This window comes from Ursus americanus, chromosome 14 (assembly GCF_024610735.1).
Source record: "Ursus americanus isolate L20-20 chromosome 14, mUrsAme1.1.p, whole genome shotgun sequence".
NCBI lineage: Eukaryota > Metazoa > Chordata > Mammalia > Carnivora > Ursidae > Ursus > Ursus americanus.
In genome coordinates, this window is record NC_142140.1 from 63937422 (window position 1) to 63963116 (window position 25695).

A 25695-nucleotide genomic window follows, 5' to 3' on the forward strand; every position below is an offset into this window, starting at 1 on the left:
TGATTTATTTTTTTAAGAGAATTTTCTTTCTTCATTTAAAAGAGAGAGAGAGAGAGAGACAGCATGGTGGGGGGCAGGAAGAAAGGGAGAAGCAGACTGCCCGCCAGAGCAGGGAGCCTGACACAGGGCTCGATCCCAGCACCCCAGGATCATGACCTGAGCCGAAAGCAGATGCCCAACTGGAGACTCTGGATTTTGATTTATTTAACAATTATTGATCGATCGATCTACAGAGTACCAGGCGCTGTTCCAGTCACTGGGGATACAGCGGTGAACAAAAAGACAAAAATCCCTGCTCTTGCTGAGTTGCTATTTGTGTGTGTGTGTGTGTGTGCACGGTCATGCGTGTGCATGTGCCTGCGTGTGCAAATGCAGTGGGTGAAGACAGACAAAAACTAAAATAAGGAAATCACATAGTGTCCTCAAAGATGCAAAGCGCTACGGAGAACAGGGCTTATCTCCTCCGTTGTGAATGCTGGCTGCTAGCTCGGAGGCACAGATCCCCCCTCCCTCCGGTTCTAGGGGCAAAAGCGGGAGGGAGTGCAAACTAATACTTTCCAGAAACCGGCCATCCCACAGTGGGATCTGGAAACACGCTGCGGGTAAGATGAGGGTGCCTTCCTACATGGCCATCCGTGAACGTTAGTAATATGGAAGGTCAGCAATAACACATGACGAAAGTCTGTTGGAATGATGGATGATGTAATGACAAGTAGAAACAGAAAGGGGACTTATACTGGAGCGCAGAAAAAGGCGGGCTAGTGAGGCAGACCTTGTCAGTGGGTCCCCGGCACTTTCCAGGACGGGGCGCCCTGGTTGGCAAAGGCTGGGAGCGCGTGGTCTGCAGGGATGTGTGGTTAACACGTGGTCTGAGACAAAGGAGCCGCACACAGCTTCTCGGATGGTGGTGGTTCCTCACGCGGCCTGTTCTGACAGCTCTGTGCCCAAATGAACAGTGCGCTGCTGCCTTTGGGGGGTCCGGCTGACTATTTAGAGTAGCACTGCCCCCCCCCCCCTTGCTGAAATCTAGAGGAAGCCAGGTTCTGGCAGCAGAAGGAGGAGGGAGGAGGTGCCAGGTGTCACCAGAAGTTTGGAAGAACTGGGGTGAATGCATCTCAGGGGGATCACCAGTACCACTTCTGGGGCTTCGGGCAGACAGCCACTCTGTCAACCCTGAGGCCGCATCTGCTCCCCCCACCTCGCCCCCCAACCTCAGCATTCCTTTGGCCTCCAAGGTGACATGGGCCATGTGCAACCAAGAGCCACAGAGAAGAAACGTGACTGGTAAGAGCCGTGGAAGGAAGAAGAAATAAGGGCCGGAGAGAGCCTCCCGACATGGTCCTTTCATTTGAAGAGCCGAGCCTTTTCCCAAAGAGCCAGAACATACGTCACGATCCCTCAGTTCGGCTGTGGAGCCTGTCCCTGTTGTCGAGGCAAAGACATGAGCTCTGGTGTGCTCTGAAGGTCACCCCTGCTTTCAAATGGTCACCAGTAAGCCATGTGAAGCTCATTGGTCCACTAATTCCCAGCACAGCGTGCGTGTGTGTGTGTGTGTGTGCACATGCGCACGTCACTTCCCAACAGTGCAGCCAAGTGAAAGATGGGAGAACATACATATGGACGAATACGAGGTCCAACGTAACACGTGGAGAGGCAGTGTGGGCTGAACGATCAGACGGCCTGCATTCACACCGTGGCTCTGGCATCTGGGCAAGGGACCCCATCCTCTGCGCTTAGGCGGGGGGACGCTAGCCCTAGCTCCCAGAGCTGCCTGGAGACAAAACAAAGTAGGATGCCCAGTGCCAAGCACGCCCGCTGGCCTGTGGCACGTTCTCAGCTGACATCAGCTGCCATGACTCCTGCTGGAAACCGTTCTGGCTACAAAAGGGGCCTTCACAATCGCACTCTTAGGACAGAAAACACTTTGGTCTACACCCTATCCGTAAGTCCCTCTGGTCGCCCACGCTGCCACATCCTCCCACTACACGACACCAACACCAGGAGGACGGGACCCTTGAGGAGGAAGGGACTACCTGCCCTCGCTTCTCAAACACTCTGCCATGCAAAATTCCCCAACAGCTTGGATGCCCAAAGCAGCAGCTCTTTCTGCCCAAGTGTCCTGTCCCCGTGCTTTAATAAAACCACCATTTTACACCAAGGACATCTCAAGAATTCTTTCTTGGCCGTTGGCTCCAGACCACACCCCACCAAAGCTCACCTATGTTCCAAAACTACATCATATGGTGCCCGAAAGTGGGGCTTTGAGTCTTTCCACCTGGACCCTGAGCCACGGTGCAAACTTGGTGAATATATTCTCTCACCCCGTGTTGGGCCCTACACTCAGCCCGGAGTCCGCTGGAGATTCTCTCTCCCTCTCCCCTCCCCCTACTTGTGTGCATATGAGCTCTCTCTCTCTCAAATAAATAAAATCTTAAAAAAATACCCACATTAAGAGCACTTCCATAAAATGCGGTTCCTAATCTGTATCTCCTGCCCAGAGCGCCCCGATGGTCTCCTCTTTGGGCCGTGGGCCGCTCCCTTAACGACATTGCAAGAGGGAAATGCATGGCTGCAGGGAACAGGGTGAACGCCACCTGGCCCACTGTCAGCGGCAGGAAGAAGGCCGGCAGAGCTGTGAGCCCCTCGGGCATCACAAGATGGGTAGAGTGAGAACCACGGAGACACAGAAGCTGCTTGGCACTGGGTCATACAAAATGGGCCTCTTAGCAGAAGCCGCATTGGGGCTTGCAGTTCGATCGGGGAAGCGTGCAGGAACAAAAGGCCAGGCAGCTCAGGGAGCTCTCACCCCAAACACAGGGGGCGCTGCAGGTGTGTGCACACTGTGGGGTGAAGGGGCCTCTACCCCAGCAGGGCAACCTGCACTGACACCACCTCCATTCATACTATTCTTGAACACTTTTTCCCAGCCCCAGAGACATCCTTCCATGGCCAGCAAACCATCCAAGGATCCATATAACCTGGCCTTTGCAGAGGGTAGTTGCCACTTTCAGAGTGGTCCTAGAACTGGTGGTTCCAAACCCCTGTGTGGCTCTGAGCCACAGACCCCGAGGAGCCCCGATTCAGTGATGCCACCGATGAGCCCACTGAACACAAACGGACAAGACCCCGAGCCAGACGTTCTGGAATACGGCCAGCCTAAAAGCTGTTGAGCAAGGATTCTGTTGGCAAGAAGGATGAACAGAGGAGTATTTGAGGCCCAAGGATTCAGAGCACAAGTAGGGGAAACCTGCCTGGGGTGCCGTCCGTAAGAAAGGGGGCTTACATCACTTTTGGGGATAAGGCGACCTAGGGAGAAGAAGTCCTCCTCTGTCTTTCCCCGAAGGTGGTCCGTGTGCAAGAGGCTTCGTGAGACTCGAAAGATACAGTCTGAGAAAGGCGCCTTGATGACACACAACTGCGTGTTCCAGGCCCCGTTAGCCTGTTCGTGCAAGTACCAGGTACGTGCCCGTCACAAGCCGTGCACGCCTTTCAGATGCCTGTTGTCGGCGCAAATAATAAAAGGTGCTTGAGGATAACACGACAGTGATGTCATCAGCTTCTCCTGATCCAGTCTTTTGGAAACAAGCAGAACAGACAATCCAAAATGTCAGATTTGGCTTTGAAGTGTTTGTTGACTTACACTGAACTTGGTCTGTCAGATAATTTCAGCAATCATTTCAAGGCCAAATAGCAAAGTTGAATTATGACACATTCCCAGTGCGAGAATCCAGTTTTCCCACCTTGGCCGCTCCCGCTCGGTGCTCCACGATCTCTCACACCTCTGCGCCTTGGCGCGGGGTTGTTCACACTGTTCCAGAACCCTCCGCGGTTTCCACACACCCGGCACGCAGACGCTGGCTTTTGGCCTCAGCTCAGAAACGCTCCCTCCCCAGTGACACCTCCTCTCCCGTGCCCAAGGCACCCTAGGACTGCTTTTCCTTGGCTTCTTCTGCAACCCGACACACACGTTAGAGAAATTAGCTCATTACTCGGGCAAATTAACAATCGATTGGGCTCACAGAAAGCACAGCCCTTCCCTGATCGTCTGTAAATTCTTGAGAGGACAGACCATGCACTGCCCTGACTCTTGTCCCCATGATGTTATCCACGGGTGCCCAGCAGAGATGCCGTGTCGTGCATGCTTAACCGTGTTCTGCACTTGTGTTTTGGTTGACGGGAAAACAGCTCATGGTTTAGACTCCAATATTGATTGCCTGGGGGTATCAAGAGTCAGCAGTGTGGGTTTCAAATGGCACTTTTACTTGGTGATAATTACTGTGGAGATATTCTAGCAGCTGCAACAGTACTTCGCACATACTAAGTGCTCAACAAATATGTGTCGGCGGAATGAACGGAAGAGTATGAACTATCTCCATAAAACGGGTTATTGGTTGGTTCTAAGAATTGTAAGGGGATACAAGGAAATACAGTTGGTCCTGCCAAACTCGAAATCAATACATTACCCCTAAGTGGTTAATATCTGAATATAAAATTCCAGAAGAACCTATTCTACTAGCATCCTTCAAATAAATCCACAGAGTCACACTTTAGGGAAATGCTGGGATTGTACCAGAGGCTCATGGGTTTCTTGTTAACATGGAGGATTTGGACTCAGAGGTTTCAGCAAAGTGGATCTTCTGTATTGAACCAACAGCCCACATTTTATTCATTCTCTGTGACTTTTTATCCCTCTCTATTCGCAGACATTCCTAAGAAGAAAATCACCAAAAGTCACCTAACAACGGAGACGCCATGTTGGCCTTTGGAGCAGTGTTACTCCCGTGTGATCGCTGGTGTGTCAGTCCCGCCGGGCAGATGGTTCGAGATGCAACTTCCAGTCCCCGCCTCATACCTGCTGAGTCCAGATCCCCGGACGTGGGGCCCGGGAAGCTGGGGGTCACCAAGCCCTCCACGCGATCCTTCTGGCGCTAGCATTTGGGAACAATGTCTGAGAAGGCAGAATCAAAAGCTCACCAGAAGTTCTCTAGCCCGTAAAGTATAAGGTCAACTATTAACATGCCAGGAAGGGCTGTGCTTTCACTGGGCACTGCGAAGACGAAGGGTCAGGCGGTCCCCAGCCAGTAGGAGGGCCACTGTCTTGGGGGCAAAGCAGGCACACAATGACTTCCTGCTGATGACATGCAGCCTGGTGAGGAAGAACTCTACAGCCTGGGGTGTGTCTGAAGCAAAAAAACCATCCCCCGCCACTATGACCCCTGCCCCATTTCCTCTGGACAGAGCGCGCTCTGTTCCACGGTGGTCTGCGGGACCACAGCAGCTGGCGAAACGGCCAAGACCGCCTTGCTTAGAACACACAGAACCATCTCCACGACTGCCAGACTTCCTATTTAGCATCGGGTTGACCCAGATGGTCTGTGCCGCTAAGCAACGTCGACTCTCCTTCCTCACGGAAGCGTAAGGGGAGGCCCAAGACCAGAAGAAGCACCAGTGATGACAAGGACAGCGGGAAGGAGCTGGGATGATCCCAGCTTCCGATGCCAAGGCTGTGGGCAGACGGGGGGCCGCTGTGACGCTCACTCTCCCGCATCATGGGTCCTGATCTTGGACGACGCCCATATTTCTAGAGCACCCAAAGAACAAAGATTCACCTGCACGCACGCACCGGGCGCACGGGCTAAGTCCACGGGAGGCGCTCGGGCACCTACACGCAGCTTGTCACGGCGGCCGGCCCCTCCCAGAGGGTGCCCCGGAGCTGGCCCGCTGGAGAGCTGGTTTCAAAGCTCGGGCAGCCCCTCTGTTAGCAGCCTTCCTCCAGCACGGTGGGTAAGGAGATGAGAGAGGGAATGTCTAATGATTAGTTCCTTATGGCCCTCGCATTCTTGAAGTGGATTCTTTACACCCACTGGAACGCTTCTGCATTCTTGATAGCAGGACCGTAATATAAGTCCCTTCCTTTCAGAGCGCTTTTATTGACACACTAAAATACCCTCGGAGCAAGAGCTGGCCCCCTTCCCTCCACACGCCCCTCCTTCGCCATGGCCAAGCTCCCCACGCCCGCCATTCCTTGTTCTCTTTCTAAGAATGCAATAAACATTTCAGCACGGTCTTTTCAATCCACATTATTTATAATATTCTGAACATCCATCGAGCCTGGCTAGAACGCTAAGCAATCAATCAAATTTAACAACAACAAAAAAAGGAAAGGGGGGGGATCACCCTCTGGCGAGGCTAAAGCCTGAGCCGGTTCATTCCCCAAAGGGCTTAGTTATGTTAGGAAAAGTGAGATGGGGATGAGACTCGGGGTTTAGAATGACACAGGGGCAGGAACTGGAATCTAAAGGCATAATCATAACTTTGTATAAATCTCCAAAAACCTACTTCTCAGGGGTGTCATGAGGATAAATGAGATACGTGGGAAGCACTCTGGATGCTTGCAATGAAACCAACTGGAGCCCGGTTCTCCTTGCTGGGTCCAAAAGGTCATCTTTTGGGAATGAAGAGGCTAAAAGCCTTCCTCCTCTCTTAGAGCTCCAGTCTTTGCTCATGAACGTCCCCTCTACCAGTTCAGATGGGGGGGGCTGGGGGGGTAGCCTTGAAGTGGGGCCCCAGGGGCCACCCTCGGGGCCATCCCCCCAACACTGCTCCCCTGCCTCCCCAGTGAGGACCAAGTCAGGCCACACACAGCCAGAGGTCTCTCTGTGGAAGGGTTCTGCTCCAGCCCGGGGGGTGGGAGGCAGAACTTGTCCCACCCCACCATACGGCATGGCGCTAAGCAGGTTTATACAGTCTGACTTTCTCCTCACAGAGGCAGAATCTGGCTCAAGGGCTCGCTGATGATTTCAAAATTTATCTAAACAAATGTGGAGGCCAGCATCGGCTCTTGGCTAATTGCATAATTGGCCTGAGGCCTCGCTGCCTTGGCGACTTCCCACTCATTCCGAATCTCGCCCTGGAAATCCAAGCTGCTCAGCCTTGCCACGGAGCAGGCGTGTGTTTACGTGGCCAGACCTCAGCTTAGTGGCCCTGCGGGCGCGGAGTCTGACGCGCTCTGCATTCTGCTCTAAGTGGGCCCCGTCGATGGTTTCCGGGAGCAGGGAGCTGCTGCCTTTCTGTCCTTGTTCAGAGTCACGAGTGCGAGATTGGAGTCACTGAGTCAGGACCCGCAGTGTATCATCTCGGTCTCATGCTGCTTCTGGAGAAATGACCATAACGGGCAGGTCATGGGACTTCTCTGCAAGAAAGCAACTTTTCCTATTAAGATGGTCAAACTGCCAGGCTGCCACTCTGCATTTTGACCTCATCTGGCCTTGTTCTAAGACTGACGGGCCTTCCTGTTCTGATCTGTCACCTGCCTGCTGGACTGGGTGGCTGTAAGGTCTTGACCAATGTTCTAGAAGGGATTTATTTGATACCGGCTCTGTTGTGTTCATCCACTCCTACCAGTAAGTGTCCCCCCAAAACCCCAAATTTATGGATGATAATCAAAATTGCTTTTAAAAAGTCTGGTAAAATTCAACGTTTTCTTTACAACGTCCCCAGGTCATGGGGAAAGTCTTCATCACATGACTCCTACGGTCAGTGGTCTGCTGACAACATTTGCTTCTGATCACAGACACCCTCCATAGCTCCGGCCTCGCAGGACTGAGTGGCTGACCCAGATCTCTCCAGTCTCCTCCTCGGCAAGTGTCCGCTCTCATTCACGCACCACGGGGACTCCTCTCCCTTGGCTCTCACCTCCTAGTCCGGACTTTTCTACCCTCAGAGCTCCTCCCATCACTGAATAGAGGGCTGGCCCACGTGACAGCAGGACCCACCGCCGCTCTCCACCTGCCCCACCTTCAGCCACTTACACACGCTTTCATCTTGTCTTTACTCGGACGGGTTCCAATCCTGACTGCCCCACTTCCCATCCGCAAGCTACTTACCTTGTCTGGGCCTCACCCACAGAACGGGGATAATAGCAGTATGTGTATTTGTTGGGTATGGTACCTGTAACCCAGTTAAGTGCTCGGTTGACATCTGCCTTCTCCATTACGAAGGCTCTACCAGACATGTTTCGTGGTGTGCCTACAGCCCCTTCAAATGGGCTCTCTTTGGATCTGGGGTCTGGCCAAGGATGAGCCATGGTTATACCTCAGGATCCCACTCATCGAGCCATAGTGACTTGGGCACTCAGAGGTCAGCCGACCCAGAGGCTGGCCAGCAGCTCCCGACCCAGCACATGAAGATGAGTTCAGTAAAACGATCCTTTTCTCTTTTTGAACCAGGAAATAAGGAACACTGCAGACTTGCTGGGTGTCCTTATGATAAATCCACCTTTTTTTTTTTTTTTGGTGGTCATAATATGAGTAATTCGTTGTTCTTTTGTCCCCAAGGAACAAAAGTTTAATTCCTATATACCTCATCTATGTCACACTGTGGATATATGCACTTAAAAAGACAGATTTTAACTAAAGGAACAAATTTCTAGTTGCAAAATTTGGGGTCATCAGCAAGATGGTTGGAAGGCTTTGTCACTTTTGAAATTAGACTTTTTAGGCCATTGGTGAAATATCTAAGACATGAACAAAATTGGTTTTAGTCATTCCCCTTTTAATGTCGACCCCTATTTCAAATCCGGATCCTACGACATAGGTAGATTTAATCAGGACGAAAGTTTTTTGTTTTGTTTTGTTTTTAATTGACAGAGAGTTGACAGGATGAGAGTCTTCATGGGTCAAGGTGAGTACAGAGCAAACTCTTTTCTGGTTAACTTCTTTGTCACTCTGGAGAATGTCCCTACCAAAGCCTGGAGCTTTCTGGAGCTAGAGATATGGGCGGAGATATAAGAGAAGAAACAGCCAGAAATGATAGCTGGTGAAGGTTAGTGAGGGCTCATAATGGGGTCTAGGCTGAGCAGAGAGAAAAGAGACAGTCATCCTCCACCCATCACTAACCCACTCTATGCCGGGTACCATGTTAGATGCTGGGAATAGAACAATGGTCAAGATGGACGCCATACCTGGCCCCAAGGTATTCTGTGTTAATGGGGGAGACAGATATTCAAATAATCACACAATGAAATAATCACAAATCATAGATAAAGGTTAAGAAAGAAACAAAGGAGGTGCTGTGATAAGAAGTATGTTCATGGAGTGGTCAGAGGAAGGATCTAGTCACAAGATGAGGTGGGCAAAGACCATCCCAGTCGGAGGGAGTAGTAAGCATAGGACATGTGGGGATCTCATGGCAGGGAAAGAAAGACACTGTGGCTGGAACTGGCCAATGACAAGGAGAGAAATCAAGGTGAGTCTGGTAAGAAAGCTTGGGGCTAAGTTTTACAGGACCTTGGGGATCATGCTAAGGAGGTGGGTTTTAATCTGAGCAGGTTTAAGGGGGATAAGCAACATCTCATTTATGTTATATAGTCATTTATGCCACTGTGTGGAGACTGGACAGGAGGGTCCAGTCTCTACGTACAAGTCAAGTCAACGAGACCTTTCTGAGAGAAACACCACAGACAGCATCCAGGTGAGAGGATGGGACAGGGAGGTGGCAGTGGAGATGCAGGGATTTGAGCGATATTTTAGAAGAGAGTTAACCAGGGCTTCCTTTTGGATAAGGGGGTTGTGACGAAAGGAGAGGAAACAAGATGTCTGCCTTGAATAACTGGTTCATGGGGAGCCATTTACTGAAATGGAGAAAACCAGGGGCTTCTGGATCGGGTGCAGAGGGATTTTGGCTGAGATCCCAGATAAGCAGGTAGAAATCTGGAGCTCAGCAGACAGGTCTTGGTTGGTGTGGTAGTGATGGTTACAGATCAAAAGGCCAAAGAAGAGCTTTGGGAGGAGAGGTCATGGGGGAGGCAGAGCAGCAGGGACGGAAGAGGAGCAGAGGCAGGAGGAGGTAAGGGCGGGCGGTGGAGGGAGGGAACGTGGAGCTTCAGGACTCGGGAGACTAAGGCCAAGGGTTGGTGGAGGGGGACCGAAGGGAGATGTCTGGCTCTGTCACTACCCGCTGAGCACAGTAGCAGCAGCTACAGCCAGAACTTACTGGGGGGTCTCCCGTGCACCAAGCCTTGTGTCCATGGTCTCAGATACGCTATCTGTACCAGCATAACAGTCCTGCGAACTGATATCATCACAGTGATGAGGACGATGGCGATGATGACCGTGACGATGATGGTGACAAGGATGGAACCCAAAGCTCAGAAGAGTTAGGCAATTTATCTAAGATTTCACAGCTTGTCAGTGTTGGGAACTGAACACAGGTGCGACTAGCTCCGATGGTCAGAGTCCTGGAGACTGCAGTCACATCGAGACTGTGTATTAGTACAAATACCAACAACACACCTTCCAAGCCATCTTCTCTGATTCCCCAGCTAGCTGCCTTGTTCCAGGCAAGGAACCACAGACTTCTCACCATCTTCCTGCCACACAGCAATCCAGTGTCCCCTTCCCTCCCTTTAGGAGCCCAAGTCAACCCTCTTCTGAACTGTCAACTCAAAGCCTAACCATATCTGTTCCTTGGTTTCCCTTCAAGAAGTAGAAGAGACCAAAGGGTTGTTTGCAGATGACAGAGCGCCTAACCTGGAAATAACAAAATAACCAAAAGAAAACCTCTCTGAGCTAAGGAGGCCAGTTACAAATGCACTGTTAACTCCAACCCCCCCCTTTTAAAGATTTTATTTATGTGAGAGAGACAGAGAGAGAGAGCACAAGCAGGGGGGTGGAAGGCAGAGGGAGAGGGAGAAGCACGCTCCCTGCAGAGAGCCCAAAGAGGGGTTGCATTTGGGATCAAGACCAGAGCCGAAGGCAGACGCTTAACCCACTGAGCCACCCAAGTGCCCCCTCCAATCCCTTTCTTATGAAACAGTCAAAAACAACAGTAAACACAATGAGAAAGGCTTATTAATAACTAAACTAATAAGCAGAGAATAAAGGACTGAAAAAAACGGAAATTCTATAACTTTATTGAGGGCCATAAAGAGAAATTCAAATAAAGGGAAAGACATCCCGGGTTCCTGGGTGGGAAGATTTAAGACTATGTGCATGTCAACTTTCTCCAAACTAATACAAACATTTAATTTACTTATATTAAAAATTGCAACAGGATGTTTCAGGAGCCTGCCGAATTACTGTGAGGCAACCGGACTATTCCCATTTTGCAGATAAGGAACCCAGGGCTCAGGTGAAGACAGTGGAACAGATTCTAAGGAAATTAACACGGAGGCACAAAACGATAATTGCGTGATGTTCGCCGTAGTTGTGTGTGGACGCATGTGGCAGGAGATGAAGGGGACAGTAGATCACAGGGGGCCCTAAGTGTTGTCACAAGGAATGTGGGCCATGGGAAATCTCTGGAAGGCTTACCAGGGAGCAGTGGTGGTGGACGGAAGGGCTGACAAGAGCCCATGGTTTTCAAAGCTCACCTTGGCTTCAGTGTGGAGAAGCACTGGAAGGGGGTCCTGTCTACAGACAAGGAGGTGAGTCAGGAAACAACAGGAGGACCCAGAAGATGACAGGCGTCCGAAGGACAGAAGGACAGGGACGAGCAGCTTCTACAGACACTGAGGAGGGAGAACCTCCACGAGTTGGCATCAGGTGGGATATGGGGGGGGCTGAGCGAGAGGAAAGAGCCGGGACGACTCCTGAGTGTCTGGCTTGAGAAACAGAATGGTCGGTGGGTCTGCTCATCAAAACAGAACACACAGAAGGAAAAGCAGGGCTGGAGGGGATCACGAGCCCAAGTCTGGACATCTTGGGGATTATTTCAAGGAAGTTCTGACAGCACAGTATTGCTTTTCTTCCACTGGGATTATAGAGAACTTGTCTTTGGGGCTAGCAAGCCACTGGGGGGAAATTTCCTATTCTGGTGGGGGGGTTGGAGGCAGACCTACACCTACTTTACGTATTCCAAATGTGAAGCAGGCACTTAGCTTGGAGTGCTTCTCCAAGTGGTAAAAGGGCTTGGGAGGTGGGTCTGGCATCCATGGCTGGTAAAGGCCTCCCTGGAGAGACCCTCTTTGGGGTCTTCCCACGCTCCTGTCAGAGGCTGAGTCTAATGCCGCTTCTCGGTTTTCTCCCCCTTACCCCAAGACTCCCAGATATTCATTTTATGTTTTTGTACATTTGATAAACTTTTGGTTGGCACCTGACGCCACTTTCTTACTATCATCTCCCTCCTCTTTGACATCCAAGAGTGTGGTCCTTCATTCATTACATTCCTTCAGGCATGATATTGTTTGCGAGTATGGTAAGACAGTTGTCAAGACGAAAGCACGTGACTGGAAGCCATCCTTTCTAGCAACGACACATGAGTGTGGGCAGGGTCTATTTTCTTAACCTATAATCATCTTCATCATCCCGATCCTTAGACTCAGCTGTTTATCATCGCGTACGGAAAAAAGTTCAGCCAAAGGAAAGCTGGGTTTTTTCCTCTACTTGACACTCCTTTGGCCAACCTATTGGCCAGGAAGGGCAGAACTGAGGCTCTCTTGATCACCTGTGGGAGAATACCCAACTGAGGGAATCTCAAGGAAACGTTCCAAGCAAGAGTTACACTTGCAACTTTGAATCCATGAAATGAGAGAGAAGCTGTACGGGGATGAATTTTTTTTTCTTTACCCAAACTACAGAAATGCTTGTATGTATCTTCTGGCAAATGGGCATCCAAGATGCCAGCACAGGTGGAAGAAAGAGCTCTTCTGTGGTTGGTGTAGAGACTAGATAGGGGCTCCCCCGGGGTGGGGCGGGGTCAGGCAGTCCGGGAAATCGCACAGGTATCCTCAAGAGGAAAAATGGGGTGTTTGCAAATACAGATCCCCGAACGGATTGAAACCCCAGGTGAGTAGCATCCGAAAGACCGTATCTTACGAAGCGCACAGGGCAGCCCAGAGTAACCTTGGAATCCTTCACCATCAGAGAATATTTTTTACACTGACAAAAAGTTGTGGATAATTAGAAATGCCTTTTCTTATATGAAGGAGTTTTCTTCCTTTCTCTAAATATTTAACCTTCTGTGTTTGCAATAAAATTCTCCGAGTTTTCATTTCATGGAGCGAAAACATAAACTCAAGCAAAGTCCTCAGCGCGCCAGCTTGCAATGGAGAGCTTCTGCAATGCATCGAATGATCCCCTTCATTCTATAAGCTTAAACTGCACGCGTCTTTTAAAATTAAAAACAAGTTTCTTGAGCAACTGAATGTTTCCAACAACTTCTGTCTGTAGGGATTAAACTACAGTTCCTTTTATTTTCTGGAGTAATTTTATTAATCAAACGCAAAACGGCTATCCATTCAGCGAAGCCTGGTGGAAACAGTAACCTGAATAATATTCAAGGATTTTCTTTTGAAGCCGAAAGCCAGCAATTACTGTACTGGAAAGGACTATTTTACTATGGTGCATTTCCTCAGGAGAGGAAATGATTTTTGAGAATACTGAAGCCTTTTTTATTCTAAACCAGTCCAGCAACACCTGTACACAATCTTTCTAGACAACAATAAGACTTTTCTGAGGTTTCATGTCATGACCATTTAATTTAATAGCTCTGAGAGTTTAAACAGGACACTAATACCTCAGTTAGCTGGCACGATTGGCGAACTGGGGATTCCAGTTAACTTAATTTTTCCATCAACTAATAGTAACCCATTTATGCAATGAAATTTCCTCAGCAGGATACAGGGGATCTGGACATCTCTTTGCAGGTATGTACAATTGTATGTTTTGTCTCTCAGTTTGACATTTTTTTTTTAGAAGAAAAAAAAATCAGCATTTTGCCCCTCCATAAATCTTCAAATTAATAAACCAATAATCAAGCACATGTGAGAGGCCTCACCAAGAAAAAAAGAAAAAAAAAAAAAAAGAAGGTTAAATTTCACACTGATAGTCTCCAGCTAAAGAAAATAAACCTAGCAAGGAAAATAAAATATATTCCTCTGAACCCACGTAGCGTTCATTTCACATGCTAGGCGTCAAACTGCACCCAGGGGAGACAGAGATAAACAATACATGTTTTTTTGGAACTGAGAGACTCACAGTTTACATATAGGGGAAGTTGAGAACTTCAGAAGATACGAGAAGTGACCAGTGTTTAAAAATTTTTTCTTTAAAAGCATAAAAAGCTACTCTTGCTTTTGAGAAGTCAAGGCAAGTGAAATGTACTTTTTTGAAATAATTAGTGAAAAGAAAATAAATTTAGAGTTGCCTAGATCTTTTTTTTTCCACCAGCAGAAAATAAGGACTGACTTTATATCTTGACTTCAGCTTGGCAGAATTAGAAGGCTTCAAAGTCTCAGAAATGTGGGGCGCCTGGGTGGCTCACTTGGTTAAGCATCTGACTCTTGATTTCGGCTGGGGTCATGAGCTCAGGGCCCTGAGATCCAGCCCAGGGTCAGGCTCCATGCTCAGTGGGGAGTCTGCTTGGGAGTCTCTCTTTCCCTCTGCTCCTCCCCCTGCCTGATCTCGCGCTCTCTCTCTCTCTGTCTCTCTCAAATAAATAAATAAATCTCAAAAAAAAAAAAAAAAAGAAAAAAGAAAGAAAGATTCTCAGAAATGTAGCAGGTAAATGGGGAAAAGTAACTGAAGGAACTTTCTGGCTTGACTTGCCTGGGGCCCAAAGACCCCTGCTCTTCCTCAGTCTTGCTAGTTTCTAAGTCTCTGGCTGGCTTTTAATTACCAGATGCAAAGTCTTTCAAAGTCATGGGTGGGGCTTGGTTTCTTTCCCCTGATGGTTTCCAGCAGGCAACCTTGGCCTGGGGATCCTGAGTTTTCTGGAATGCTGGGTTCCCTTCTCCCTGCTTCCTGGGCCCGCCCCACTGGAGATCCTGAGCCAGTGGATTTGGGATGGGGCTCAGGAATTTGTATTTTTAGAAAGACTATCACGTGATTCTTATCATTAAAGAAATTTGGAAAACATGTCCCTGGATAATATGATCTGCCTAATAATCACGGTGGGGAGGGACAGGGGAAGGGGGGGTGATGGTGCTGGGAGGGAAAAGCAGATTCCCAGGTCCCAGGACCTGGAGTGGCAGGTCCATTAGGCCTGGGGTGGGGCTCGATGATCTGCGTTTTCCACGAGCACCTCAGGCAACGTCTGGTTGACAGAAACATTGCCCTTGGTGCTGCAGACTTCAGCGTTGGACACAACCAACCAGAATCAGAAGGAAGCCCCCAGAAAGGTCCGAAGAACTGATACAAAGCTTGGGCATCTGGAACATCTCGGTCCACCCGGGGCTCCGGGCTGCTTCCTGTAATTCCTGATCTGACCCAGTTGGGCCACTTCTCCGAGGCCGGCCTCCAGCAGCCGCCAGGGTTAAGGCCAGGGCACCGCAAGCAACAAGCAGACGGTCTGTGTGGCCCCACGCAGGGGCGGATCTAGGACGCCCAGGGGTACAGCGATCGGGGAAAAGTGGCAGAATGTCTTTTGGAACCGTCATGGCTTGGGGCTATCACGCCTGAGAATCACAAATAAAGCTGTCACCCGTTCACTGCCTGGTTGGGAACGAACCCCGTTACTACAAAGTCTGCTTGAAATCAGCCTGTCTTCACCAACAGTTGCTAAGGCATTCGTGCTTAGAAAAAGAAATACTTTAAAGACAAACAATACCTTCACATTTTCCCTTCGAACATGACTAATTTTACTCAATACTCGTGAAAAGTTGTAACGAACTTCTGGAAACCCCATATCCCTGCATTGCGCACTTGCCAATAGCTGCACGGACCTCTCTCTGGGAACGCCAAGGGAAATATCGGACTTGGTGGGGCTAAAAAAAAAAAAAAATAGGGCAAGATCATAAATGGGAGGAAAAATTACACTCGAATGCTTCCCCATGAAGTCAGTCTACCACCGTTCCATCCAAGCGGCTGAACTCCCAAAGTACCCCAGCAGTTTAGCTGTCTTGATTTCAAACTTCGGCCCACATGGCTCACATTTGCAACTTAAATATTCCGTATGAAAACAAAGTTATTTAACTGTTAGCACAGGCAGGCTGCTTCTCCAAAAGGGACAAGGAAAGGTACATGTTTCAGCCCACACACAGGCACTCATCTCCGACTTGTAAATATCAATGTGCAACACACAATTATTTCGGCTTTGGAAGACTATGCTGTCTGCTTCCTTGGGGCGGGCAGTTACAAAAAATAAAAAATAAAATAAATAAAAATCTCGTCTTGAACACGGCCAGAGCTGAGGATTCTTATGCACGAAGAGTACAAATGGTTCTCTTTCAGTTCGGAAAGAAAAAGCACCTAAAAAAAAAAAAAAAAAGGTTTGGTGGGGAGGCTTTGCAGTGATATTTCACCTCAACACATCTTTCAAGTTTGATGGCTTGTAAGCGCACGGCTTTGGCTCTGGTCTTCAGCCTTCAGACAACTCTAAGCTGTCCGCAGCAGCTGCAGAGGCCGGGTCTTTAAATGAAATAAAGAAATAATTGCTTCGGGGAACAAAGGGAAGGAAAAAACCCGCTCTGTTAGCTGGAGTACATGGCCCCTTGGGACTGTGTGTGGTATGTGTTCCTGATTAATACTGTTCAGTGTGGTCAAGAGGAATCCCTAACAATCCCAGAGCATCGAAAGAAGTGTGATGTGGTCAAAAGAGAGGGTTTCAGACGCATACCTGGACTCGAATCGCAGCTCTGCCCCTGAGCAGCTAACGTGACCTTGACAAAGGGCCTTGACCTCGCGGGGTCTTCACTCCTTAGCTGCAATATGGGAATAAGACCACCTACTACCTCGAGGGGGTGTGACGGAGACTGGGGAGGGTGACGGATGTAACGTGCTCACTTTGGTCAAACTGAATACTCACGGTTGTACTTGCCCACCCCATCCCCCTCAAAGGCAGAAGAACGGATTCATCGATAAACCAAAAAACAGGGGAGAAGGTGACATCCACTTAGATATGTCAGTAAATGTCAGAAGACAGTCAGTCTGTGGACGACAGAGCACAGATGAGATACACGACTGATGCAGGTGGGAATCCAAAGTGGGAAGTTGCCCCGTACGCCAGGTCCCCGGAAAGGCTCAGGGATGGGGACATACCAGGTCGTTCTGGAGGCAGAGCTGAAAACAGCAGGGCTGGTTACAAACGACGTGAGCCCCAGTTACAGCCCAGACTCCCTCTGTCACCCCCCACAACCAGGCAGCTACCTCCCCACTACCCTGCTCGGGAAAGAGGTTCAGTGGACAAAGTGGACGGAGGAGTTGTAAACACGGGGGCAGCAGGCACAGGAGAAGGAAGAGATCAGGTGCGAGGTTGAAAATCAGGAAATTACATAAAAGTTTTCACGTGGAATAAAGAGCGGGCTATCCCCTCCCCCTACCGGGCCCCCAGATACCTCCGGCTAAGCTTCTGTTCACCAGGCAGGAGACTTAGGTCTCCCCTTAGCAGAAAGGGACCAACCAAAGAGAAAACACCTACAGATGCTAGGGGACATTAGGGGTCCCCAATAAAATGTCTAGGTCCTTCCCTGTCTGATCATACTCTGGGGAAAACTACAACTTAACAGACCCCACCGATGCATATACAACTTTGGGGGTGTCTTTTTGGTGCTTCATTCTTAAACAGTAATGGGTAGCCAAGCATCACTAGACATTTGGCGGAAGAGAAACAGAGAACCACTGCCCCCCCATCATCCCCCCTTCTCCCTGCCAACCACCCCCCACCAAAACCAGAAAAAGGAACCGAGGAAAAAGATGAAGCAGACAACAGAAAAAAGTGTCAAAGAAACACTAATTAATATCCACAGAGAGAGAATGTCTACTAAAATATTTTGTGTCTCTGAAACCAGAACCAAGTGACATTTAAAAATCAGAAAACCCGAGTTACAAAACTAATACAGCAGCAGTTAAACAATTCAAGGGATGGATGTGAAGAAGCAACTGAAGAAATGTCCCAGAAAGGAACAAAAACACAAAGAAATGAAAAACGGGACAGAAAACCAGGAAATTAACAAATTAAACCGGGAGGCCCAATATCCAACCATGAACGTAGAATGTGCCAGAAGGAAAGGAAAGGAAAAGGAGAGGGGGTACGTATCAAAGCTGTAACAGAAGAAAAAATGCTCAGGATGAAGGCCATGAATTCCAGTCAGAAGGGTCCACCAAGTCCCCAACACCAAGACAGGGTGCTGGCATTACTCAGAGGCCTTCCGCGTGAAATTTAGAATATTCATGCTAAGGAAAAGCTCTTAAAAGCAGAACAGGACGTGTAACAAGGTTCAGGAATCAAAGTGGCACTGGACTGCTCGGTAGCAACACTGGAAGGTAGAAGACAAAGAAAGATGCCTTTAGCATCCTGAGCTCGAATCGTCTTTAACTGAAAATTCTACATGCAGTCGATCGGTTAACTGTGAGAAGCGGAATAGAGCTATTTTCAGACATGCCGGATCTCGAGAAATGTGCTTCTCAGGCAGTCTCCATCAGAGAGCCAAGGAAGAAGATTCGAGTTCCAGGAAAGGGGGCTCCGACGGGAGAGCAAGGGGATGAAAAGTCTCAAGAAGACATCGAAGAGAAGTCACAGGGTAGCGGAGAGGCAGGAGGCCTGGAGAGCTCGCAGTCTGGGTTGGAATGGGAGTCTGGGGACCCAGGAGGGGTGACTGCCACACGGAATACGGGCAAGAGGGATTACCTAATGTGCATCTCACAGATCCACAGGCATTTCTTAGCTCGGTGGCAATTTAGGGCAAGAATTATGATAAGCAAAGGGAAAAGATAACACTAGGTCTGGAAAACCAAAATCCAGTGTCAGAAAGGAAATCTAAGTATAGTAAGCTACGTGGCTCGGTCAAAGACTCCGATATGGTCAAAACGAAAATGCTGAATTGTGATCTACCCAACAAGTGTGACTGAGGCAGAGAGGAGGGGGAGTGTGTGTGTGTTGGGGGGGCAGCCGGTGAAAGAACTAAGTCCATCTTCCACGGCACAAATTTGAAATGGACCCTGCACTTCTGTCTCTGTGAACTACGCCTGGACATTACTTCGACTCATCACCAGGCCGGATTCTGTGTGAAATGCCTACCCCTGCTCCTTGGCATGGGGATCAAGGGCAGCTGTGCAGGGGAGGGGGGTGAATGCCACCCCCATCTGAACCATAGGGATCAAGCAGGTACTGGGTGCAAGAGAGAGAAGAGAAACACAGACCCGTTAGGGCCTCTGCTTGGCTGTCCCGCAAACACGCTGCCACACACAGAAAAGGTTTCAACAAGCTGACAATACACTGATCATCAGAGGACTTTTGAGTGCACCCAACAACGCATGCGCTTCCTTCCCAAAGGCAGAAAAATCTCAAACCACATCATGCTATTGAATAGAGAAGGGACGTCAAGGAGTCTGTTCGACGAGTCCTGGATCTCTGGTTGATAGGCATTCTTTTCAATCCAGTGCCTATCGAGTTCTCCGCATCATGAGTGAGTGACGTAATCATCCTCCGTATGTCCTGCATATACGTACAGAGAAGCACACTGCTCGCTCCCCGGCCCAGAGCACACACCTTCTTCTGAGGCTGTGCTGACTGCCCCCACCCCGCCAGGCTCATTCCCGTCTAGCGTCCTCCGAGGGGAGGGGGGTGGGGGGGGAGAACGTCCCTTTGGGGGGGGGGCTTTCCCACTTGACCTAAGGTCTGCCGCAAGAAGGGGGATACAGCACAGCTGTGATGAGCAAATTCTGGGAAGAAAGGATGAGTCCATCAGATCTGAAAGTAGTATCAACATAAGCAAACATCGCTCATCAACTGAACAGAGAGAGTTTCTGGGTGTTCTACGAAATCACTGTCGAATTATATGCTGCCGTTACTGTGATACATCCTCAGACCAGGAAAATGCTAGCCTTTCTTGAAAAGGGATGTCCCTTTTCTTTTCTGTTAGGTATTGTCACTGTGTAACGCTGGTTTTCTAGGATTCTCTTCTTGGCGCTAAATGTGGTTTTCAAGCATGGCATTAATTTAGTGGCTTGATATATTCTATTTATACTCTTGTCTATGTGTAAACATTTTCAATTTCTTCGGCAGCTTTGATTTTAAACACACACACACACACACACACACACACATTTTATCGTAAACTACCCCCTATCTTCTTTGGAATACAGAGGTTACGAATTATAAATAAAATGTCTCCTGGGATCGAGGCTGGGCTGTCCTCGTTCCAATCTGCTCTACAAGGTTCTTGGATTCCATGGTGGGAGAAAGAACGAGGCTCTCTGGACAGTCTAGAAGCCTTCCTGGCCGGTCTGCACTGCGTGCTGTTCCATCCTAAAGTCCCAGTCAGCAGGCCAAACTCTGTGAGCTTATCCATTTATTTATGCTGTTGTGTATATTTTGTTGTTGTTTCCAAGGAAAAGTTCTGTTTGAAATTCTCCGGCCTTGCCTTAGTTGAACTAAGGGGAAGCAGGATTGTTTTTCTCATACGCCTATGTGTTCCCGGGTGTTGGAAGCTGCCAGCTAAGCAGACCAGAACTGGGGCTCGGGAACAAGCAGCCCCTTCACGTGGTCAAAGGGACACATCAGACAAGCGGTCCCCGAACACGAATCTCGTCAGGGTAAGAGCAGAGGCATCTTGAGAGCTCGAGGCACGGTCTCAGCCGTGGTGCCCGGCAGTGGGGCTTCAGCGCGGACTGGCTTTTGAGACCTACCCCCTGCAAGCTTCGGTATGTCACCACCAAGTGGTGGTAGAGAGAGTAACAGGCGCGCAGGGCCAAGGGGGCTCTGGGTTCCCGGTTGGGAGAGGGAATGCTTTTCCAAGCCGTGGCTCGGAATAAAAATAGAATCTGTTTATTAAACTTGTCTCTTTCATAACACAACACAGGCTGGGAAAGAGAACCACTCACCAGACACAATAAAGAGAAAGCATCGCGTGTTTCTCTGGCTACCTGTGCAAGCCAACCTCCAGCATGCTCCGCTCTGAGCCCAGGCCAGATGGAAAGAGGTCTCCTCCTCCCAGCAAACTCGGGAAAGAATCCCCGTCAGCTGTGCATTCAAGACCCCGTCAGCCCGGAAGCACCCACTTCTGGTCTCAGGTCTGGAAAAGGAGGTTTCCTTTTGGGCCAGCAAGGTTTCCCGTCACTGGCTCTTTTTCAGAGTTTGCCCCTCCGTTCCTGTGCTCCAAAAGCTCAGGTACCACTGAGAATTCAGATGTCAAGCCCCCCGCCCCATCCTCAAGCACATGGCCTCCCACGCGTCCAGCAAGCTGGCTCTCCAGACACTGTCTGCAATAGATGAAAGGAATCCAACAGACAATGGGACAGAACATGAAGCCTTCGTAGTGTTCACGACGGGTATTGGTTGGATGGGCAAACTTAAATTCAATCCAGCAGCGTTCTGGAATTGGGTTGAATCGCTAAGCAAGCACACACCTCGGTAGCCACGTACCCCCATGTCTATTGACGGATGAGGAAACATAACCTATGGAGCACTTACCGCGGGCCAAGCGTTGTTCTAACGGCCCATCTGTGTCTTAACTCAGGTCATCCTCACAAATCTTAACACCAGAGGGATTTCTCTCTCTCACTTTCTGCATCACGCCACCCTTGTCCCTAGTAGCTCTCTGCTGGCCGCCGGGTCAAGTTAGCAAGGCTCAGTGGCCAACAGCGCAGCTGTTAGGGGCCATGACCCACACCCTCAGTTTCCGGCGAAGGAAAAACAAAGGGGTGTTCCAGGTCACACAGCTGGTAAGTAATGGGGGGTTCAGATCCACAGTCGGGCTGCATGGTCATCCTCTGGGCCCCCTACATCCCAAGCCCCCCAAGGAAGTCGTTCGCTCCTCCCCCATCGGGCCAGGGAGGCTTCACAGAAGATCTGGAATTTAGAGACTAGTACTGAAAATGAACGCATCATAACCCGAGCACGTGAGAAGGGTGTGTGTGAGCAGTAAGGCAGCTTCGGAGAATTCTCGAAGACCCGGTGAAGGTCCTTTTGGGTATCTAACTACAGTGACACTGGGGATGGGAGAGGGTCCGATGAACCCCCTGGAAAACATGACTGCAAAAATAAAAGACTAGAATTGTTCTGGGACTGAATACTGCACACCGTACTTTGCAAAGAGCCTTTACGTATACGATCCATTTTGCGCCTGTAGCAGTTGCTACAGGAGAAGGGGGAGAAGTCACATTTTTTCACTGTGTGTACAACTACGCTGTGCCCTTAGTGCCCTGGGGAGCCGGACACAGAAGACAGTTCCCGGGAGATTCCCTGGGGTGGGGGGGCAGGCAACTGCCGCTTCCCCACCACGGCCAGCTCTGGATGACGGTGGAACATCTGAAGCCCAGTGTTTTCGAAGCCGGAGCTGTGTCAGCCTTCTGCTCTTTAGAACAGACATCAAGGAGCAGACTGGAAAGCCTGAATCACCATGCTAAGACTTCTGGGCGCGGGCAGGGTGCACGGGAAAGGACTCTTAAAACAAGCATGAACAGAGGGGATGTGGGGTGCCTCCCTGAAGAGGCGTCAGGAGGAACTGGGGGGCCAGGGAATCCTGGGTGTCAGTGTGCATTAATGGACTGAATTATGTCCTCCCCTCAATTCGTACATTGAAGCCCTAACCCCTGTATGACTGATTGAGGAGGTAATGAAGGTTAAATTAGGTTATAAGGGCGGGGTCCTAATCTGACAGGGCTGGTGTCCTTATAAGGAGAGGAAGAGACACCAGAGGGCTCTCTGCCTCCCTCCTCCGTCTCCCTCCTCCTCCTCCCCACTCCTCACAGCACACCTGGCAGAGGGAAGACCAGGTGAGGACAAAACAAGGAGGAGGCCTCACCAGAAACCAACCCTGCCAGCACCTTGATCCTGGACTTCCCAGCCTCCAGAGCTGAGAAAACACGCTTCTGTTATCTCGGTCACCTGGTCCATGGTCATTTGTTACAGAAGCCCTGGCAGACTGACACAGCGAGCCGTGGCCTTGCTAGTCCCAGCCCTCGGCCAGCACTCGCTCCTCTCTCCGCACTCAGAGCTACCTCCTCCGTGAGGCCCCTCTCGCCTGCCCTTGCCACTTCCTCCTGGATGCCCCCACGCTGCACGAAGAGATTCTGTCTGGGAACCCGTAGTAAGTCTGTCTGCCCCTACTAGACGCCAAGCCTCTTGAAAGAAGACACCGTCTTATTCAACTTCACATTCCCAGTCCGGGCATGTAGTGAGCATCGAATAACTTCGAGGAATAAACAAAGAAACGAATGAGTCGAGGACGTCGTCTTAAAAATGTGCGTTAGCGTACATGTTACGACAAGACTCATTCACTCATTTACTCAACAGTCAAGAAGTAAATAGTTTGGGTGGGGGGAACAAAGAAGTAAATCATGAAGAGAGAAAACTAAGAGAACAAGGACATTTCTAGGTGATGAAGAAATGACAAGAAGAAGGACTGGCAGCATAAGAGGATACGACACTGCTCACTTGTACACTGCTCACACCGTGTGGCATGACGATGACGTATAATTAAATGTGAAGGGTTAGCAGCACAGAGGAGAAGCTAAGGGGGCTCCAAAGGGGGAGAAACGTGGTGGCTGAATCCTGCCTCTGGTACCAGCTAGGGGACTTGGGGCAAGTCACTTACCTTCTCTGGGCTTCACTGGCCTCCTCCTTTTTTTTTTTTTTTTAAACATAAATTTTGCCAAAGTATAACACACGTAGCAAAGGACACAAGTTGCTTGGGGAAGAGCTCGATGAATTCTCTAGTTGCCGCATCTTGTAAACAGAGCTAATGAATGCACCTGTTACGGAGGGTGGACGTGAGGGTCAGACGGTATAATACTTGCAGAGCCCTCAGCCTGGTGCCCGGCGCACAGGCAGCCCGTCGCCTCCCCTTCAGTGGCCTCTGCTGCGTGTAACTGCAGTTCTAAACTAAACTTGATTCGTAGATGGTCCGACCCTGCATCATTTTTATACAGCTTGGTGCTATTCCCCGGACTCAAGAAAAAGGAACGGTGAATCCCGCTCCCAATACACCCGCAAATCTAGCCACTCACCACTGGAGCTGAGCGTGAGGGTCCCCTTTCTGCCCCCCTTCCCCGCCACGCTGGTTCAACGGAGGGACGCTTCATCGACTTAAAATGCCAGCTAAGCTCAGAGTTATAAACAGAGCTCACGGAGCACAGAACAGATGTGGAGAAGTTTGTTTGGTCGGTACATGAAAGAGAGAGAGAGAGAGGGAGAGAGAACGTCTCCGTTTCAGGACGCGAGACTTCTCAAACAAGCAGAGTAAGGGCTCTGGGGCCGGGCAACAGCAGGTACTGGGTAATGTTTGTTAGGGACACACTCAGAAGATGGACAGTTGGGGACCCCGGTGTATCTGGGGCAGATGCCTATAAGCCAAGTAACTTCCATGTACCGGACAAGGCCAGACCGAACGGTCACCTGACTGGGGACAACCTGATGAGTAGAAAGAAGTCCTCTCTACTCCCAATGTCTTCCCTCCCAGGATTTTGGGTTCAGGGGATTCTGTTTATGAATCTGTCATTCCCTTACTCTGCTCCTATCTGAAATGGCAAGACGGCTGGCTGGGACGACACTTTCTGTCCCCGGTACGTGAGCATGGATGAACTCGGGATTCCTGTGTTCCTGGGCAGAAGAGGGCGGACAGCGGAGACACGCAGTGACAAGTACATGTGAGTATGTGGAGGAGTGTGTAAGCAGGCAGAGCGAGCGCTGGGAGAGGGCACGGACCGTCCTGGCCCCTGCACCTTGGCCCCAGGCCAGCTCTGAGACCCACAGGCAAGGCCGATGGAGCAACTAGTCCAGGATTTCCTGAGTGGCTTTCCATCCTCCTCCTCACCTTGTCCCGTTCCTGCCTCGTCTCTCGCCTCTCCCACTAACGCTCCGTAAGCCGAACTATTTCTGTCGTTCAACTTTAAAAACCAACCCCCCCAACCTGAGTGGCACCCATCCTTGCAAACATTCCTCTGCGAGTCCTCAGAAGATCCAGGTTCTTCTAAGTAGCGAGGGCAGATGTGGCTGGAGGGGAATTTACAGTCTGTGACCAATTAGCCAGATGGGCTTACCTTCCCACCTGGTTTTTCTCTTTCGGTGTTTTGTGAGCTCTCTCACTTTCATTGGCTCCCCCGTTCATGGAAGGTCATTTCCCTTTGGCCTTGGGGGTTCACGGTCTGAGGGCCGTTTGGGTTCACATATGCTCTTGGACTTCGGATGGCACTGGCCACCAGGATAAGGTCTCCCCGACATGCGTCTTGGCACAGGCAGCGGGACCTTTGCTTCTAGATGCGTATCTCAACATTGTTTCCACACTTCTGTGAGCTCCAGCTTTGCAGCTGGGGCAAATGTGGTTACACGATTAATTCCAAACATATGCCGCACAGAACGCTGGGTCTTACCATACATATCTGCATATCATTTACAAGGCAAACTAAGGAACTGCTTTTGAGCTGTAAAAACCCATGATTTGAAAGGAGGAGGGGACGGCCTGTTTCTGTCTTCGTTCTCCTAGTGTTTAATGAGATCAGGCTCCTCCTGGCCTCCAGTCAGAGGAGCGGGGCTACTTCTCTTTTTAAAGGTCATCCTTTCAAGTTCTTTGTCACTGTGAATGCCATGTAAACTCCTTTACTTTCAGTCCAGGTTTGCCTTGATCAACCGACTTTCCCGACACTTGGAGATGAAGAGGGCTGTACGTGGTTATCTAGCTGAGATCTTGGAACCCAAGCCCGGTAAGAACATAAATCACAGAAGACAAACATTTCTCTCCCCTATTTTTTTTTTTTTTTTAACAAATTTTCAGGGTTGACTATTCGCCCTATCGTTTCCAAAGCCAAAGAAACTGGACGT

The 25695-nt window shown here is 49.8% G+C and overlaps 1 protein-coding gene across 2 annotated transcripts in view; it reads right to left on the bottom strand.

The window, feature by feature from the left end:
• Positions 1–25695, bottom strand: part of STX8 (syntaxin 8) — a 247999-nt gene that overhangs the window by 12673 nt on the left and 209631 nt on the right. The window contains exon 8 of one of the 2 annotated variants that reach the window (XM_045797258.2): positions 10897–16187. The exons of the other annotated variant lie outside the window; for it this stretch is intronic. Coding sequence (XP_045653214.1) covers positions 15904–16187 — 284 coding nt within the window. The 3' untranslated portion in view covers positions 10897–15903. Of the gene's footprint in view, positions 1–10896; positions 16188–25695 lie in introns of those variants that run through there. 2 annotated transcript variants of the gene reach the window in all.